The sequence below is a fragment of the Triturus cristatus genome, chromosome 4_1 (assembly GCF_964204655.1).
Source record: "Triturus cristatus chromosome 4_1, aTriCri1.1, whole genome shotgun sequence".
NCBI classification, from domain to species: Eukaryota; Metazoa; Chordata; class Amphibia; order Caudata; family Salamandridae; genus Triturus; species Triturus cristatus.
Genome location: NC_140585.1, coordinates 753,507,451 through 753,524,578, shown reverse-complemented (window position 1 = coordinate 753,524,578; position 17,128 = coordinate 753,507,451). Strand labels below are relative to the sequence as shown.

Genomic DNA, 17,128 nt, shown 5'->3' with positions numbered 1-17,128 from the left:
GTGTTCTTTAAGAGTTATTTGTAGACAGTGTACTACTATTGCAATGTGGGAGAAGCCGAGAGCAAAGCTTCAGATCGTGGCATTTTACTATCCAGAACAGAGTTGTCACGTTGAGTGTTTGAATCGCAGTGTGAAAGAAGCATTTCTACTTGCCGTCAAATTAATCTTATGTTGCTTTCATTCTTTGCAATAAACTTTGTTTCAATGATCAGGTTTCTATTTGGTGAGTAGGAAGTCAGATTTTTGAATTATTGCTTGTCTGGCTATCAGCAACCAAGCATTGTCTTTATGGTTGTCTGAAAGGAAATGTCAGACGATCAGGCTTGAACAAAGTGAGTGAAACTGTTGAGAAAAAGGAGAATTCCCAGAAGAAGATATGAAAGTTTATAAATTAGAGAAGATGTGTTCCTATTTCCAAGATGAATAGAAACCCTGTTTTAATTGATCTCTGAGTTCTTATTAAGAATCCTATTCATGTAATTGGTGTTTTGAGCAATGCAGTGAGACTGGAAGATGCAATTCTGGGATTTGGGAAGAGTTGTTCTGCATTTCTAGGCCATGTTTCTAGTCCAGGTAACTCAAAGACTGAGAATACTGTTTTCTTGGATCTTGTTAGGAAACTGATGATGCGAGTTCAGGTGTTGGCAATTATACTGGACTTAATAGTAGTCCAGTGCATAGATTTTCTATCGCTCAGAATGATCCTTAAAGTTTGTGTTTTTTGTTAGCATCAGTTATTTGCTTTTGTGTGCGTGCATGCTTGTTTATTGTTATGTATTGGCGGTATGGTGTACTTGGGTGTTTTGGCTGATAATAGGATAGATAGCTTTTGGTTGTTTATTTTGAAAGGGTCTCTTGTCCTCCTTTTGTGCATGGAAGGAGGCGTTGGTGTGTGAAATGGGGTGCGAATGATGCTTGTGTGGATAAAGTAGGATGTTGACATTCATGTCTGTTTAAATTCAGAAAGCTAAGTAGAATGGTTGTCCACAGACAGGGAACTTGCCTCATGCAACGATTTGCTTTAATAGACTTTGTGGTGTGTTACATTGCAGTGTGTTATACATTTTTTAACCCAATATTACATAAACCTTACATACCATTACACTCTTGGTCAGCTCCTGAACCCCCTAGTCGATTGGTTTTCTATAGGTAATCCCTGGTTTTCAATAAATTTGTGCACAGATGTTCACTCTTCATTTACCTTTCAAGTAGTATTTGAAATTGTTATTTAATCCTGATGGAGAGCCCAGATTCACCACGGAGAGAGCACTTTGGAATCTTGTGGGGCAACCCTCTTGACTAGCATGCAATTTCCAAGTGTACTTGCATTCGACAGCCATCATTATGGATAGGACACTGTTATCTGTTTTTGTAGTCGTTGGGTGGAGCAGCCATTGCAGATGTTTGTGGTGAAGAATCAAGGCCAATATCCTACGACTGCATGAAAGAAACGCCATATGACATGTTCTTGTTACTCACTTTGTTCTAAGATATAGAATGGCTTGGACCTCCATGTTGGTGTCCACTCCCCCTTCCTGCTCAAGGTAGCCATCAGAAAAACGCCTTTTGTGCATATGGGTATTTCAGACCTGACTGAAGGTCTGTCAGAAACCAAAAAGCAGGGCAGTTAAAAGCGGCCACCTCTCGTTCCTCATCCTGTGGAGAAAGTGAAAGTCTTAAATCAGTTCACGACAATGGCATTTATAGTAAAATCCAGCTCCAACACCATTTTAGCTCCAACCCTCAGACATAAATAGTACTCTTCTCTTGCTTTTAATTTCTGGAAGAAGATGATGTCCCCTAAAAACACTTTAGGAGTTTTCCCAATCTGACAGCTCTGGCTAGTTAGGACAATCAGAAGGGAACATAAGTTGCATATGGTTGTGACTGATACCATAGCCTTCTATCCCGGAATGTTAGATTTTCAAATGATTCCATTACGCTTTTGACTTCTTTAGCCACACCTTCTTCATTGCCAGTATGAATTCCTGGAGTACTGTCTATTTACTGTCCAATAGATACAACTTTGTGACTGGCGTACACATGTACCTTTCCCACCGGAGGACTGACTAAGTTCACTCTTGAAGGTATTTTCCCCGGTCTACTCCACAGTATCTTGGATGATCTTCAGAATCACTTATTCAAAATCATATTTAGCTTTCATTTTCTCTATTTTTTATGCTTTCTAGTTGGGGAAGTGTCAGTGCTCCCTAGGAGAGCGGTCTTCATTCTGGACTTGATAATGTTCCCTTGTCTCATGGTTATCAACTAAATAATTAAAAGTTAAATGAATAGGGAACAGTGGAGGGATCCTCCTCTTCTAAGAAACTGATCACTCACCTGTGCACAACCATGGAAGATGATGCAACTGTATGTGCCAGAGGGTGCGATCCATGTGGCCGTCTGACCTAGATCCCTCCCTTACAGCGGAACAATTCCACTAATGCTGTGCCCAAATGGGTGCCGCAATTAGGGTGATAAGCTTCACATTTAAATCTCAGACAGTAGGATATTCACAAAAGCTATATGAGCACATCTATTTGGGCCAGTGCTTACTAGCTATAATGTTTCTCACCTTAAACCATTATGTTCTATTTTCCTCATGGGTTTGTCTTCCACGTTCGCTATCTTGTTTCTTCTTGTCTATTTTTTCTTCTGCTCCAAATAAACACTTAAATGTGAGGCTTGCTTATTGCAAAATGTTACCTCAGTTTTTTGTTGATGGGTTTGATTATCTTGTTTTCTGTAGTTGCTCTGCCATCAAGACCAGAATGTACAAAAGGTTGCCTTGGATTGCATAATGAGTTACAGACATCAGCATCTCATGCCATACAGGTAACAATGGCATACCTTTTGAAGTAATCTGAGCATGTACATGTTTCTTTTGTCCTTTCATTCTTTTCTACACCACAAAAGTCACATTTGATAATGAGGATATTCTCCAAATATAGAGTGTTGTCCAGTAATGCATCTACAAAATACTTAACATACATTTTTGAGAAACTGGTGTATACGTTTCTTCCACTCTTTATTCCACTATAGAACATATATTTTTCTTTCAGTTTCAACTCTGAATATTATTGTGTGTGGGGCAATGTGCATACTTCTGTTTTATGACTTTTTGCTGCATTTCACTAACCTTTTTACCTGAATTTTTTACCCACAGGGAGAACTTGCAGCGGTTACTGGAAGACAAAAGCTTTAAGGAAGAAATTGTCCATTTTAGCATTTCCGAAGAGAATACTATAGTAAAAGATGACCATCGACCAGAACTAATTCCTGTGCTAATGAGGTATGCATTTCAATATAGAGTTGTCCTAATTATATTTGAATCTTATTGCTAGGATCATCTCAATAAAAATGCTGTACTTTACTAAGAAAGCTCTGGGGCACGTATGTAATAAAGTATAATTATGTTTAACAAGACAGCTGCAAAGCAATGGCTGAAAATTCACAAGAATGCCACCAGATTTATAGATTAGCATATTTACTCTCATTTTCTTAATTTATTGAGTTGTAAACAAAAGGTCAGTATGGCCATAACCTTTCTTTGACTAGTGCTTTGTAATCAGAAAAAAGATGTATTGTAAACAAAACACTACAGTATGAAAAATGGCAACCGTGATAAAGTGTAAATACATTGTATATTGAGGAGTTCATGATGCAAGAATAACTTTGCATATTAATGAAATGTGATTATAATGTTAATACAGATTTCTGTAGAGAAACTCATTAAAATAATTCTTATGTTTTTACTAAAAAGGACATTTACCTAGAAACCTATTGAGGTGTGCAATTCTTTATAATACTTGTTTAATAGGAATATTGGTTATAATTACCATGGTACCCATCTTTTGGCATTAGATGTAGGTTTGCATTATGTATTGGAGCTACCTATTAGAGGCGTGTGGTTGATTATTCTTTATCAGCTGACACATATCTCACCCACTGGGCTTCTCCATGGTTATAGTTGTGAAAATGTATTTTTTTTTTTTTAGTTCTGTAACTCTAAGACACTTTGATATGCAAGTCATGAAGTCTCCTTATGAATGAATCACTGAGTCTCCATCAACAGGTGTGCAGTTTCATACACTAATCCTCGCCTAATATTACCTCTTACTCTGTTATGATCTTTTCCCTTCAGTGATGACTAGTGATAAAGTCACAAGCCTTAACTGAAAGTGACCTATCTGTTGATGAATGCTCAGTCATTCATAAGTCGACTTAATGAACTACCTATCACAACATCTTAGAGATACATAGAGTGTTGCAGCATGAATCCATTTCTGGATTCACATGCTGTGCGTTATTCCGCCATCTAGTAGTGAGTCCGGAATTGTCTGTTCTTTTTTTTTTTTCATTTGTGAGCGTTACCAGCCACCATTTGGTGCTAGGTCCCCATCCATTGTGTAACATCAGAGGGCGCCCCGGAAGTTCCTGTGTGTGGTAGCAATCTTCAGATTCTTTATTCCGCTGTTGGGTGTGGAAGCAAGGGAAGAGTCACTGAATTCTTGAACAGAATTCCAAATTGTTTTTTGATTTTAGTTGAAAAAAACATTTAACATCAATGGCGTAGGCCACAGGGATAAGGAATGCAAGGCCTCACTATTTGTGTCGAAATCCTCCAAAGCCCGCAAAAAGCAGATAGAGGAACACCATACAGCCATGTTTAGCACCAAGAAGCAGCAGGTATTACTGAAGGATTTGGGCCTCTCAAGCTATGAAGACGACAAGGGGCGGCTTCAGAATCAACCCACAAAGGATTGGACGTCAAGATCCTCGAGGTAGATGCCTAGAAGAGATGAGATGTACAGCTAAAAAGACTACCAGTGACGTCGAAAAAAGACCTGAGAAGGTAACTAAAACCCCTCCCCCTTAGAAACCAAAGGCCTCCAAAAGAAGGTGCAAATGGCAGCCCAGTCGTCGAAAAAGATGACGACCAAGTGTCAGCCCCGGCTAAATGAGCTCCACGGATCCCATGCCAGGGTGAAAGATGAGGAAAAAATGCCAAAATCGACTAAAACCAGTGTCGGTTGAGAGGTCTCGAAGGATAATACCAAACATTCGGAGACAGAAACCACAACACCAAGGAATAGGATCTCCCCGGCTACCAGACCACATTGCCTTTTATAACAGCCTCTTCAAAACAGCATCTGATACTTTTGGGGTCCCCTTAGAGGAGGATAAAGGAGACTGTTTTTTCCTAGTAACATTGATGCCATCCATGAAAGGCATTCTTTACCAATGAATTACCTGCCTCAACGAAGGTAGTGATACTAAGGGTCGAGAATAAGTACAGAGCCACAAAGGACCCCAAATATATTCAGGGGAACACAGTGGCAAACTCCATCATTGTCACCCCAGCTCATTCCTCCACTGGTCCACCCCCAGAAAACGAAAGTAAGAAAATGGACATGGTGGGGAGGAAAATGGAAAGGGAGGCAGCAACACAATGGCGCATTGCTAATTCTAATGCCCTCCTCAACAGGTATGGTCACCAACAATGGGACAACATCGAGGAGATCATGAACAAACTCCCTGAAGAGGATAAGAAAAGAGCAAAATCTATAATACAGGAAAGGAAAAACATAGCAAATACCTGCCTAAAGTCAGCTCTATATGCAGCCAATACAGCCATAAGACAAATCTTAACAAGTACAACCCTTAGAAAGCACACCTGGATGAGAATCTTAGGCTTTATACTAAAAGTGTAAACAACCATAATTAATAAGCCCTTCATAGGAGACTTCTTGTTTGGAGGTGAAGTAGATGCAAATAAAGAAGGACAATGAGATGGCTAAGGCAATGGGGGCCTAGCGATACAGGAGCACCTTCAAAAGGGGAGGAAGTAACCTCAGAGGACCCACAGGAAGGGGGGTTTTCTCTACATAACAACAACAGGCGCAAGGCAGCGGGCAGCAGTCAAGCCAATAGTCCGGATACCAATCCTGGCAGCAACGACCAAGACAGTCCTTTTGTGGCAGAGGAAGAGCCAAGGGACAACCCTCAAGAGGAGGAGGAGCAGGCTCCAAGTGGCTTGCCCACAGAAAAGGACCCCTACACAACACCAGAGGGAGGCAGAATGGCGCATTACCCACAAGAATAAGAAAATATAACCACAGACAGTTGGATTTTAAACCTAGTGCGCCACAGTAATTGTATAGAACTAACAAGAAAACCTCCACCAAATCCCCCAAAGAAGAAAAAGTTCCAAAAAAAGAACTTTTAAAATTGAAGAATGAAATGAAAGAACTCGCACAGCAAAGGAAACTACTCGCCTTATTTCTTGGTACTAAAGCAAAATCTCAAATTAAGACCCATCCTAGATCTCAGATTCGTAAATAAATTCATTCGCACGCAGCATTTCAAAATGACAACCCTACAATTTGTAGTCCCACTGCTACAAAAAGGGGACTACATGGCAACAATAGACTTAAGAGACGCCTAGCTGCACATTCCCATGAATCATGGACACAAAAAATACCTCAGATTCATCCATGAGAACACACACTACCAAATCAAAGTCTTACCTTTTGGAATAAATTCCACATCAAAAGTTTTCACAAAGTGGCTAGTGGGAGCATTCCTAAGAAGGAAGGGAGTCCACATCAATCCCTATCTAGATGACTGGTTGGTGAAGGCAAACTCAAAACACAGATGTTACAAACACTTTCAGAAGTTGATCTCAATGCTGCAGAGATTGGGCTTCGCCATAAACTTAAAAAAAAAAAAAAAAAAACGGAGCAGGAAAAGATCTTACTAGGAGCAAGACTGAACTTCAAAATGGCACGGGCACACCCGACCCAAAGGAGGATCCAAGCAATCAAAGCGCAAACTCGCCTCTACCAGAACGGACAGTCTCTGACTGTGAGGACAGTTATGAAACTAATGGGCATGATGGCATCATGCATTCCTCTCATTACTCTTGCATGTGTACACTTGCACCCTCTACAAGAATTGCTATGAAACAGTTGGTCACAAACAACAGGGAGTTGGGAGAATCTTGTGGTTGTAACAAAAAAGGTACACAAGGTGATACAGTGGTGGGCATCCAAGAATATAACACTAGGCAGACCTTTCAAATCACCAACTCCCTCAGTGATCATTACAATAGATGCGTCTCACAAAGGATGGAGAGCGCATTCAGGAAACCTGTGAATACAGGGTAAATGAAACAATTCAGCCTCCATAAAACACATCAACTTCCTAGAGATGCAGACTGTGAATCTGGCACTAGAAGCATTCCAAGCCAACATTGCAGGGAATACAGTATTACTCCAGACGAACAATACAGTAACGTTTTACCTGAACAAACAGGCAGGAACAACATCATTTACTCTAAGCAAACTAGCTTAGGAGATATGGCAATGAGCTATACTGAAGAGAATCAGTCTGCAAACAATTCACCTACCAGGGAAAGACAACACAGAAGCAGACAAACTCAGCTGACGGAGCAGCAGCTCACATGAATGGGAAATAAAGCAGAAGAGTCTACCTACAAAAGTATTCAGAAACTGAGGGACACCAACAATAGACCTATTTTCAACAGCAGAAAACAGGAAATGCCAATTCTTCGCCTTCAGGTTTCAACACCACCTATCACAGGATTGCCCTGTCACTGAATTGGCAGGAACATTTTCCTATGCCTTTCCTCCGATCCCCCTACTACAGAGGTTACTGGAGAAAGCCAGACAACTAGGAACAAATCTAATCCTCATAACCACTCAATGGGCAAGACAAACCTGGTACTCAAGCCTACTCGAACTGATCAACGGACAAATGATCAGATACTAGGCAGAAAATAAACTTCCCATAATGCAAAAAGGTAAAGTATTTCACCTGGAACCAGCAACACTCCACCCAAGGAGTACATAGAATTTGGACATCTAAATTTACCACAAAGAACAATGGAAATGCTAAAGGAGGCGAGAAAGCCAACCACAAGACAATGCTACGCAGCAAAGTGGACAAGGTATCTCATGTGGTGTAGGGATAACAATACCCTGGATTCAATATCTATACAGGAAGCAGTGGTAATATATCTTACCCACTTGCTAGAAAGTGCAATCAACTATTCAAGCCGCAAAGTGCACCTGGCAGCGATTGTAGTTTACACCAGGGAACATCATGTAAAGGTTTTTGCTCCTCACCAGTCTTCAAAGGTTAAAAAAGAATTGCCTCCCCCCCCCCCGAGGGAAGTCTCCAGTCCCTATGTGGAGCTTCAACATGGGTCTAACACAGCTTATGGCAGAGCCGTTCGAACCCATGCACAAGGCAGAGCTTCGGCATATCACAATAAAGACTGCATTCTTAATAGCAATAACATAACTATGGAGAGTAAACGTGAACTGCAAGCATTAACTATTGAGTAACAATACATGCAAATCCAGAAGGACAAGATTGTCCTAAAGACAAATCCTCAGTTCCTACCTAAGGTAATGAGCAAATTTCACATGAATCAAAGCATTCAGTTAGCAGTTTTCTTCACAAATCCTCAAACACGAATAGAAAGAATCCTTCATACCCTTGATGTAAGAAGAGCGTTACTATAATATCTACAGGAGACAAAACAATTCCTTAAGGGGAATTAATTGTTCGTCTTTTACGTTAAGACCAACAAATGTGCACCTGTTACAAAGGGAACAATTGCACGTTGGATTGTATTAGCAATTCAAATATGCTATTTCTCTGCAAGAAAGATATTAAGTTTGTCCCCAAAAGCCCATTCAACAAGGAAAAAGGGGGCAACTCTTGCCTTTGTTGCCAATGTGCCAATAGGCACTAGATGTGCAGCCACTACATGAGCACCCCCACATACCTTTACCAAGCATTATTGTGTGGATATACAAATGTCAAAGGAAGCGCAGGTGGGAATGAAAGTACATCAACACCTGTTTGCAAATTCTTCCATATCTCACCCCGACCATCCCAAGGAAGGGGAAACCACTACATAATCTAATGCACAGCACATGAACTTCAGAAAAGGATTCAGTTTTTCCAGCGTTTGGTGATCAGGCGTTTGGCAGTGATCAGGCCCAGATCTATGAAGCGTGACAATACTCTGTTTTGTTTGGATGTGCGGTATAGACCCAGAATGCAAGTCTCACAGGTGTTTGCCACTGTGCGTTCAGTACAATCTGTGAGATGGGTGGTGACTGTACGCCAGTAAGTGACCAGAGCAGGGAAACCCCACAGCATATGACTCAAGTCAGCATTCATCAGTTGACAACGGGGGCACTAGGCATCCGTGTGGCAAAAGTACCTGTTTATGTTGTCCGATGTGAGGTATGCCCTGTGAATTATATAAAGTTGTATGAGGCGGAACCTTGTGTTCCTGGGTATATGAACTGGTTTCTGCAGGATGGCCTCTTACTCTTTGTCAGTTCTGGGTTTTTTTGCTGTGTGTGCGCGTGTGCAGTGAGTCTGCAAACCATTTAATAAGCCTCCTCCCTGTGCCCATGGTATGAAGGTATTGAATAGTGTGATGCAATGCCAGTTCCTGTGACACATCGCCCCAACGCACCCTTAGGTCCGCGAGTTGGGAGGCATGGAACAGGAACTGTCCTTGAGCGAGTGTCATCTGCCACTAGCATCATGAAGGGTATCAGCTGTCCGTCTCTATAAATGTCACCTAATGTTTGTAATCCCGCTGTAGGGAGGTCCACACTCATGACGCAGCTTTGGCCTCTCGATGTGCCCAGGAGGGAAAGGGCAGGCGTGTATGGGATACAGTCTTTAGTAAGAAATAAAGTGCTCCTTAAGCACCTATGGGCCACTGCCAGCATTAATTGCTTTGGAGTCTTGTCGCAGCTTCCTGGGTAAAATATTATGAGAATGGATGGGTTCGACCAGGTCTGGGGGTCTGCGGCCGTGTCTTCTGTGTGCTGCCCACTCATCCTTCTGGCGACCCACTGAAGTTGCGCCGCCAAGTAGTAGTGTTCTATGTGGGGCATTGTAAGACCTCCCTGATCCACCGGTAGATACAACTTGGATAGCGCGACCCGTCCGTGAGAGCCGTACCATATGAACCTCGCACATCATACTCTCGAAGGGTCGAAACACTGGGGGGCGTATATAGATTGGCTGATTTGCAAAGGAGTATAGTGACCTGGGCAGCACCACCATTTTCAGCAGGGCAATACGACCCATAACTGTCTGTGATAGGGTTCGCCAAAATTACATCCGCGATCGCATAGCAGATGTTGCATGTGTAACATTACCGTAAAGCAGGTCGTCAGGTCGGTGGTATATCCTGATTGCAAGATAACAGAACATGGCTGGTTGCCAGTGGACCTGCAGACCAGCGATGGATAACCCTGGGTCTACAGTGGATGGATCGAAGGTATACAAATATGATTTGGCCCAGTTGACCTGTAGGCCAGATAGCAACACAAATTCTGTAAGTGAGTTGTCAATGGCATCTTGGGGAGCCCCGACGTCTTTGTCATACAGTAATAGGTCGTCCGCATTAAGCGAAATTGCATGGATTGCGTCACCGAGCGGTATCCCCTATTCTGCTCCACCAAGCTGGAGAGCCGCCGCTAATGGCTCAATGGCCAATGAAAACAGGAGCAGTGACAGAGGGCAGACCTGTCTGGTACCACGCCCAATGGGCACAGGACTGGACAAATAGGGTCCTGTTTCACTCTTGCCGTGGGTAGGTTGTATGAAAGTTTAACCTGGCAGAGATAGCGAGGGCCCAGTCTGCACCTAGCCAGCACAGCAAATAAATAGTCCCATTCCAGGGTATTAAATGCTTTCTCCAGGTCTAAGACCAAGCACCCGGAGTTGTGCCAGTGCTCTTGTGCGGATCTGGTCACTCGAAAGAAGCGGCACAAGTTTAGTGCCATGCGGCGGGATGGGACGAACCAATTTTGGTCAGCAAGTACCAATATAGGGACCATAGGGGCAAGCCATTCCGCTAATATTTTAGCATTGGTATTAAGAAGTGCCTGGGGGCAGTAGGAGCCCAGTTGTTCCAGGTCTTGGTCTGGTTTTGACAAGGAGAACAAAGAGGGATTCACTTAACGATGACGGTAGCTTAGACATCTCTTGCGAGGCCTCATAAAGGGCCAATAGATGGGGGGGCCAGGTCTGCAGCGCATGCCTTATAGAATTCGGCTGGCAGGCCATCCGGGCCGGGTGCTTTCTCTGTACCCAGTGTTTTAATAGCCATTTGTACTTCGTGGAGGGTGTCTGGTTCGTTTAGTTCATCCTGTTGCGGAGTGATGACAGGTAAAGTAAGGGGAGAGAGAAACTCTTCTGAATAGCTCAAATCCAGCACTTTGCACGAGCTTTATAGTGTTTTGTCGTTCCCAACAAACTCAACATGTATGTCCGACTGGGTGTGGATTAGGTGTTCAGTAATTGAGCTTCCTTCCTCTCTTTGTGGTGACAAGGAGTCACTATCACTGCATGAAGAAATGTAATGGATGTCGTAAGAATGTATTGTAAATACAAATATTTGTGTTTTTGTATCTATGTATCTACAACCCTGAAGAAGTCACCTTACCATGACGAAACATGTGTTGGCTGTCTTTTGTTGAATACATGTTGCTGATCTATAATCATCTGCCTTATGTCTCTTATTGGAATTAACAGGAATCAAGATAATCAAATTTGTTACGATTTCAAATATTTTATTGGACTTCTTTTTGAGTGCTTGGGTACTAATCTTTTTCTCATGCCCCTTTTATGTATGGAAAATGCCCTCAGGGAAGGATGCAGTTGGTAGTCAATGGGCTACCAGGTTTCCTCCCTCCTGATTACCATTTCCTGGGATGTGTGGCTTCTGGCTAACCCATGATGCACCCTTTTGTCCACTCCCAACAAGGCGAGACTCATCTGTCGACACTTAGAGCTCCTTAGCCCACACCGAGAGGTATGGCTACCAAGGCTTTACACGCCCCTGGGAAAACTGGTTTGACAACTGACTTAGCCTCTCTTTTCTCTGTGTCAGCCTGTCTGCCTAAACAACCGAGCACTTCTCTACTAAGCGTTATCCATTTGCTCTTCAAAGATGGCTTCTCCTTTAAAGCTGTCTGTTTGGGCTAACTTCCTTGTAGCTTCCGGCGGAAGGATGTAACATTGCTCTCCCATGCAGGTCCCAATTGTCTCCTTTCCTGGGAGTAGTTAGCATATCTCCCAAGGAGGGCAGAGAGCTACCTGCAGGACAGCCCTGTGTACATCAGTAAACTGCCACTGGGAAGCTTGGGCAACTAAAGTGGCAACTTCTAAAGTTGCACTTTTCCTACCAGTGACATTAAATTTGATGTAAACATTACATCTGATTTTATGCACTGATTAGTCTGATACCAAACAGTACAAACCATAGTAGACCCATTCAGATGTTTGCAGGGCTCAGGGGCCAGCCTGTAACTCTGTGCTTGCCAGAGTGGGCTGCTAGCCTTTCCACAGTTAAAACAACAATTTAGGGTTTTTACTGCTGGACATTTAATTGTACAGGTTCCACTTTTTATGATACATCACCCTACCATAAGACTCGTTAGGCCTTCCATAGGGGTGACTTACATGCATTAAACAGGGAGCTTTGGCTATGCCATTACTTTAAATGGCAAAGTAGAGTTAGCAGTTTTAAACTGCAGTGGTAGACTGGAAGCCATGTTTTACCTCATTATACTCAACTAGTGCTTCAGTCCACGAGAGACATTTCAACCTAGAGGCCCTGGGGCCCCTCCGCTACTGTACAACAGGGATTTACAAGTACTTCAGCCTATGCCTATTGGGGACAAGCCAATTAAACATACGTCTTTTTAAGGTTCAGAGCGTATGCATAGAGTACTGTTCAGTAGGACTCAGGGTATTTCAGAGCCATTACACCAAAAATGGGGGGTAAACCTTCAAAAAGCCTGTGTTCGGGGCATATGAGCTGCAGAATTCACACTCTGTGCATAGATCGCCATCTGGTGTTGGGCTCGGATGCTTGCACCTTGTTGTTGTCTTGGAAGAAGTCTTTTGTAGTCACAAGATAGGTGACTCCTCACTTGGACGATAGTGCGCATGGGCATCGACTCCATCCTCAGATTGTTTTTTTCCGCCATCGGATTCGAATGCAACTTCAGCGCTCCAGTTCGGTACCGTGTTATCCAAACCTTTTCGACGCGCAAACCATCGCAAACTCGACGGTATTGTTTTCGTTCCAGTGCCTTTCGACGCGCTAACTCAAATACTCCATTCTGATCGTCGACGCGGTCCGCTGGGCCTATCGACGCCTTTCGGGCCTACAGCTAATGGAAAGGACTCCATTCAAAAAATGCCCCCAGTGTGGAGCTGAATTCCCACACAGCGACCAACACAAGGTCTGCAACCTCTGTCTCTTGCACGAGCATAAGGAGAAAACTTGCTAAGCCTGCTCCTCCTTCCGGTCCAAGAAGACTATTCGTGATCGCCGGGCTCGACGACATGTTATGGCGCAACAGGCTGCACCGGTGCCAGAAGACATCTTCGGTGAAGGCTCCGATGTTCCGGAGGCAGAGAATTCGGAGGATCTGGACTTAGTTTCCGAGGCAGATGACTCCGACGACCACATCATTCCAGGTCAACGAGTGAGTACAATTGCCCCTGCCCCGACCCCACCCGAAAAAAAGAAGGCTCCGGTCAAGACTTCACCTGCAGGCACCAGTCGCGACCAAAAGAAAGCTTCATAAGCCCCGCCCCCGGGCCCGGCTCCGAAGACAAAGGAAAAGCCTTCCGGCGGTTCGGGACCGAGCAAGCCGCGTGTCAGTGTCGCACAGACACCATTGGCACCGAAGTCGGGATCACATCCTACTCCCGCAGTCTCCAAAAAAGCCTTGGCACCGAACACCTTGGCACCAAAAGAACAAAAGGCCTTGGATCAAAACACTTGGGACTGAATCATAAGGATACAAAAACCCCTTCAAAGGCTCCAGAGCAGAAATCTAAATCCCGCTTGGAACTGAAAAAATCACGGCGAAAGCAACTATGGAAGAGGAAGAACTTTTTCTGCCGGATCCCATCGATCCGAAACAAAAAACTCTCCAAGTGGACCCTAAGACAGGCCATATTGTCAGCATTCCACACAAGAAGAGGAAATTGGACACCCAACACATCCCTGAGGTGCCTGTGAAGAAAAGAGACTGTGCAACTTCACCTTTAAGACCCTCTTCTCCTGTTCTTCCTACTAAGCCTTCCTCTGATCCAAAGTCTCCCATACTTCCCCCCCATATTCACCACCACCACAGGATGATGATAATTTAGGGGGTGGGGGAGGCAAGAATGACCCTTTTACTGACCCTGATGATGACGACACAGACATACCACAGGACACATGGGATGACTATGATGACCTAGTATATTCTCCAGACCTTCCTGATCCTGATGCATACCCCACAAAGCCATCTTCCCCCAGATGTCAATATTGGCTTTAGTCAGCTCATGGATAGGGCTGCCCAGTACCATGATGTTCAAATGCATTCGAACCCCACAGAGGAAGACTTCTTAATAGACACTTTTACATGTTAAAAGGGGTCATTAAACATGCCCCTAGATATTCAAAGATCCTGTAAGGGCTAGAATTCTCAATCCTCGGATTGATAATAAATATAAACCTGCCCCTAATGATCCCACCTACATTAAGGGCCAACTTCCCTTAGACTCTCTGGTAGTGACCAATGCTAGAAAGCGTGCCAACTCTCTGACCTCCGGTGCTGCTCCACCTCCAGACAAAGAGTCTTAATTACTAGATGCTTCAGGCAAACGAGTTGCTGCCCAGGCAGCTAATCACTGGAGGATAGCTAATGCGCAGGCATTACTTGCCAGGTACGATAGGGCTCATTACGACGAGCTTGAAACCCTAATGCAGCATTTGCCTGACCAATATAAAGCCAAAGCCAATGATTTGATTCAGGAGGGCAAGTTAATAACAAATGCATCAATTAAGTGTGCCCTCGATGCAGCAGACACCGCATCTAGATCCATCAACACTAGTGTGGTACTAAGAAGACATGCCTGGCTGCACATTTCTGGGTTCAAACAAGAAGTGCAGACTACTATCCTCAATCAGCCATTCAATCACAAACAACTTTTTAGCTCAGCTGTGGATACAGCTTTAGAAAAAATTAAAAAGGATACGGAGACTGCTAAATCCATATGAGCATACAGTCTCCATCTACACAAGGCTCCTTTTGGCGCTCCTTTTATAGAGGAGCATCCGAAAACATCAGTACAGACACTGCTTCTTCCTCCTATAAAAACCCCACACAATCGCTCCGCTCTCACTAATAAACAGTGAGTTCCCGCCACTCCCTCCAGACCATTCCACTCCAGTCGGAGGGAGAGACTCACAGTTCCTACCTGTCTGGAATTCCATCACTACAGACAAGTGGGTAAGACAAATTATCCAGTATGGTTACTGCCTGGAACTTAGTGCAACTCCCCCCAACATACCGCCCAAACAACGTCCGATGTCCACGGAACATCTGATGCTCCTGAAACTGGAAGTGCTCTCACTGCTTCATAAGCATGCAATAGAACTAGTTCCCTTACAGCATCAAGGAACAGGAATTTATTCCCTGTATTTCCTCATCCCCCAAAAAAACGGTACTCTAAGACCAATACTGGACCTCAGACCTCTCAATCTTTACATACAGTCTGATCATTTTCACATGATCATTCTTCAACAAGTCCTTCCACTGCTTCAACAAGGCGACTTCCTTGCTACACTAGACCTCAAGGACACCTACTTCCATATTCCCATACACCCTGCTCACAGGAAATATCTAAGGTTCACAGTGGACAGCCAACACTATCAGTTCAAAGTTCTGCCATTCGGGGTCATACAACCAGTGTGTTCACCACACTTATCAAACTATTCAGCTGCTACACAGCTTGGGGTTCACAGTGAACCACACCAAGTCACACCTTCAACCCTCCTTCCTACATCGACACCTAGGAGCCACAATATACACTTCCAAAGCTCTAGCATAACCCAATCCAGCCAGGATAGCCAGTATGCAAACCCTCATCACCAAATTTCAGCCCCAACACTCTCTTCCAGCCCGAGTGTTTATGCAACTCCTAGGAATGATGGCCTCTTGCATTGTCATTGTACCTCACGCAAGACTTCAAATCCGCCGTTTCCTGAATGCTTAGCACGTCAGTGGAATCAGGCTCAAGGTCAACTTACAGATCTGGTGTTGGTGGACAGCCGCACACTTCGCTCTCTGCAGTGGTGGAACACACAAAACCTTTCCAGAGGGCGGCTGTTCCTAGAGCCAGTTCCACAAATAGTGGTAACAGCAGACGCATCACTCACAGGCTGGGGAGCCCATCTCCTAAACCACACAATTCAGGGCAAATGGACCACTCAACAAAAGCTGCTCCACATCAATCACCTAGAATTACTAGCAATATTTCTAGGGTTAAAGTAATTCCAAGTACACCTCCTCCACAAAACTGTCCTATTCCGCACCGACAATATGACCACAATGTATTACATACAAAAATAAGGAGGAACACACTAGTTGCACCTGGCTCAACTGGCGCAAAGCATATGGAGATGGGCCATTCCACAAAACATATATCTTCTGGCACAGCATCTTCCAGGAGTGAACAATCAGATTCTGGATCTGTTGAGTCTTCAGACTCAGCAGATACAGCAATGCGAATTTCATCCGCACGTTTTTTAACCTTTTTTTCCATATGTGGGGCCACCCAGACATAGATCTTGTTCGCCACACATGCAACCGCAAAATTCCAACCTTCGCCGCCAGGTACCCATACCTGTTGTCCAAGGACAATGCAATATGGATGAACTGGTTAGGCAGATTTGCGTACACTTTTCCGCCACTCCCACTCATTCCGCTAGTAGTACGCAAGCTCAAACAGCAATCTCTCAGGATGATCCTGGTTGCTCCCACATGGGCACGGCAACCATGGTTCACGACACTACTCGAACTCTCAGTAGTTCCACACCAAAAACTAAGTCTCTCCCCAAGGCTGCTCACGTAGAACCATGGAGAGATAAGGCACCCAGATCCAGCTCAACTGAATCTAGCAATCTGGCTCCTGAAATCCTAGAGTTCGGTTACCTCAACCTTCGACCGACTGTATGAACATTATTAGAGAAGCCACTACAAGAGCTTGCTAT

The 17,128-nt window shown here is 44.0% G+C and overlaps 1 protein-coding gene across 1 annotated transcript in view; it reads left to right on the top strand.

Annotated features, from left to right (window-relative positions):
* The window catches only part of UTP20 (UTP20 small subunit processome component), a 1,051,825-nt gene that overhangs the window by 386,734 nt on the left and 647,963 nt on the right, over positions 1-17,128 (top strand). Inside the window, exons 24-25 of the mRNA XM_085653318.1 lie at positions 2,750-2,835; positions 3,167-3,292. Coding sequence (XP_085509444.1) covers positions 2,750-2,835; positions 3,167-3,292 — 212 coding nt within the window. The remainder of the gene's footprint in view (positions 1-2,749; positions 2,836-3,166; positions 3,293-17,128) is intronic.